At 60.1% G+C, this 2599-nt stretch overlaps 1 protein-coding gene across 1 annotated transcript; it reads right to left on the bottom strand.

The window, feature by feature from the left end:
• Positions 1-19: 19 nt before the first annotated feature.
• VDBG_02363 (FAD binding domain-containing protein) lies at positions 20-1857 on the bottom strand (the record flags this gene model as incomplete). The annotated part of the gene is made up of 3 exons (XM_003008129.1): positions 20-1268; positions 1332-1430; positions 1601-1857. 3 exons carry the CDS (start codon positions 1855-1857, stop codon positions 20-22), a joined length of 1605 nt encoding a protein of 534 aa, XP_003008175.1.
• Positions 1858-2599: the final 742 nt, after the last annotated feature.

The raw sequence follows: 2599 nt of genomic DNA, 5'->3' as shown, positions 1-2599 counted from the left end.
GGAATTCGCTATTCATAACTCACGCCCTGCACATACGGCCATCGGCAGCGACGGACCACCTCTCACTGCCAACGCCCTTGAGCACGTACAGCCTACCCTCGGGGTCCCACTTATTCTTGATCTTCAGTAGCTCGGCGTAGTTGTCGCCAAAGAAGGTCTTCTGCCAGTTGGGCTGCCTGAAGTCGGCCTCGTTCATGTACGAGCCGCTGCCGGGGGTGACGGCCTCGATCTGGGGCATGAACTGCTCAGTCATGCGGCGCTGGGCCTCGAGCATGTTGTCCCAGGGCGCCTTACTGTCCCAATCGGTGATGAGCTGCATCTGGACGAGTGTGTCGCGCCAGGCGGGGAAGACGGAGTTGTCGGCGGCCCCGGCGGGCTTCTTGTAGGTGCCGGCGGAACCGACGGCGAGGACGCCGTTGGCGGTCAGGTTGCCAATGACGGCCTTGAGGGCCGGGCGGTTGGCGTCCGAGAAAGCGGAGCGGGGGATGAGACGGCCGCCGAACTGGTAGCGGGCCACCTCGAGACTGCCTTTGGGCAGCGGGCCCATGTAGCGGTCGTAGTGGTCGCGGTAGGACAGGGTGCTGTACGCGACGGGCAGGTTGATGCCGATCTCGGTTAGAGCCGTAGTGAAGGGCTTCAGGACGACGTCGCGAACGTGTTCGGCAGACGAGTTCCACAGTGTCAGGGGCTTAACAACAAGCATCATGCTGTTCATGTAGTAGACGACCATGGCGCCGTGGTCGATCATACCGGGGAGCGCATCCTGGAAAGCATCGACGGCGGCGGCGAACTTCTCGGGCGTCGTCGTGGGCTTGAGGAGCTGGAACAATGCACCACCGACGGGGGCAGCTGGATAGGCGCGAACGGTCATGCCGACGACGACGCCAAAGGTGCCGCCGCCGCCTCCGCTGAGGGCCCAGTAAAGGTCAGGGTTGACCTTGGGCGAGGCCGTCACGGTGCGTCCGTCGGCGGTGATGACGTGGAAGGACAGGGTCTGGTCAGCTGCCAGGCCAAACTGTGTGCTCAGGGCAGAGTGGCCGCCACCCTGGGTGAAGCCGCCGGCGAGACCGACAGTGGCACACTCGCCAGTAACGACAGAGAGGCCCTTGGCGTTGGCAGCCTCAAGGATCTCATAGCCCTGAACACCAGCGCCCACGGACACAGCAGGACCGGTGTAGTATTCATCATCCCAGTCTACAAAGTCGATCGACTTGAGGTGGTTGGTCCAGATAGCAAGGGCACCAGCACCAGTGGATCGGCCAAGGAAGCTGAGCTCAGTCAGTACATGTGTGAAGTCTTAATAGGTTTAATTGAACTGGGTAGAGACATACTCATGACCGGTGTTGCGGACGACAACACGAAGGTTGTTGGCCTTGGCGAACTTCAAAGCCCTCGCCACATCAGACGAGCATTCGACATCAACAGCGTAGCTGACGTAGTTGCCGAGGGTGCAGGGCTTCGCACGGTCTGTGAAGGGGTCACAGCTCTGGTTGGCGAAGTAGGTCTGCATGACTGAAGAGGAAGACGGGATGCTTGGACGGGTGTTAGCGATCCGTGGCACCGCCGGAAAGCTAGTTCCACTGGCTCAGGTCGGACTCACTGGGTCAAGGGGTTCGTCCACTGCGACTGCAGCTGGGCACATGCAGCAGCGTCGTAGGTGGGATCATGGCACGGCGAGCCGATGGGCACAGTAGCCACGAGGCGGCCGCCGACGGTAGAGTTGAACCGAGACCAAGCACTCTCCTTGGGCCAGCACGCATCGCCAGGCAGGCAATAGCATGAGCTGGCTGCAGGAGCGGCAGCAGCGCCCTGAAAAGTAGCCAGGGCAGCGGCCTGGAGAGCGAGAGAGAACTTCATCTTGAACGGCTTGAGTTGGACAAGCGTGTTGAGGCTCAAGATACCTTTTACGGCAACGAAGGAAAGATGGAAAAAAAGGAGGCGTCGGGGCCAAGGCGCTACGGCTTAGCTCGACTCGACTCAACTTTTGGTGGGAGAAGATACGGCGAACAGACAGAAGCAACAAGCGAATGTGGTGTGCTTGACGGGCTTGACTTGAAGCTTGCAGACGACCTCGACGGGGTTTTATTGCTTGACACAGCGGAGAGGTTTGGACGAACCATTGATTCTTAGACCCCTGGAATCGATGGCGGCAGGGCAGCGTACCGCCTCGGCCCGGAGATGACAGTCAAGTCCGTCCTATGCGTTGGTGGTGTTCGTGTCGTTGGTCGTTGGCCGATGGACACCCGTGCCGTCGAGTGGCCTCGTCGCGAGCCCTCTTCAGAGCTCTCGGCCGAGGGACGTTATGTGCCAATGCTAGGTGGCCAATCGCTCCGGAGACGATGCCCCAGTTCGGAATCGTCTATGGTGCGTGTAACATGAGCGGAGGTCTGGGCAATGCCATGCGGGGCGGTCCCTAGCCGACACCTTGCATCTGCCTGCATTACTCCGGCTACTAAGCCTACCTATACGACAGGGATTTCATCCTCCAGCCTCCCACCATCATCGGATGCTTGAGCGATAGTGAGGCAGAGAAAAACTCAGTCTCCAGCCGAAGGCAAACCCTGAGAGAGGCCCCAGAGAACAAAATCGGATCGATGGG

Source organism: Verticillium alfalfae, genomic scaffold (genome assembly GCF_000150825.1).
Source record: "Verticillium alfalfae VaMs.102 supercont1.2 genomic scaffold, whole genome shotgun sequence".
NCBI lineage: Eukaryota > Fungi > Ascomycota > Sordariomycetes > Glomerellales > Plectosphaerellaceae > Verticillium > Verticillium alfalfae.
Note: the sequence above shows the minus strand (reverse complement) of the source record. Positions and strands in the feature narration are given on the sequence as shown.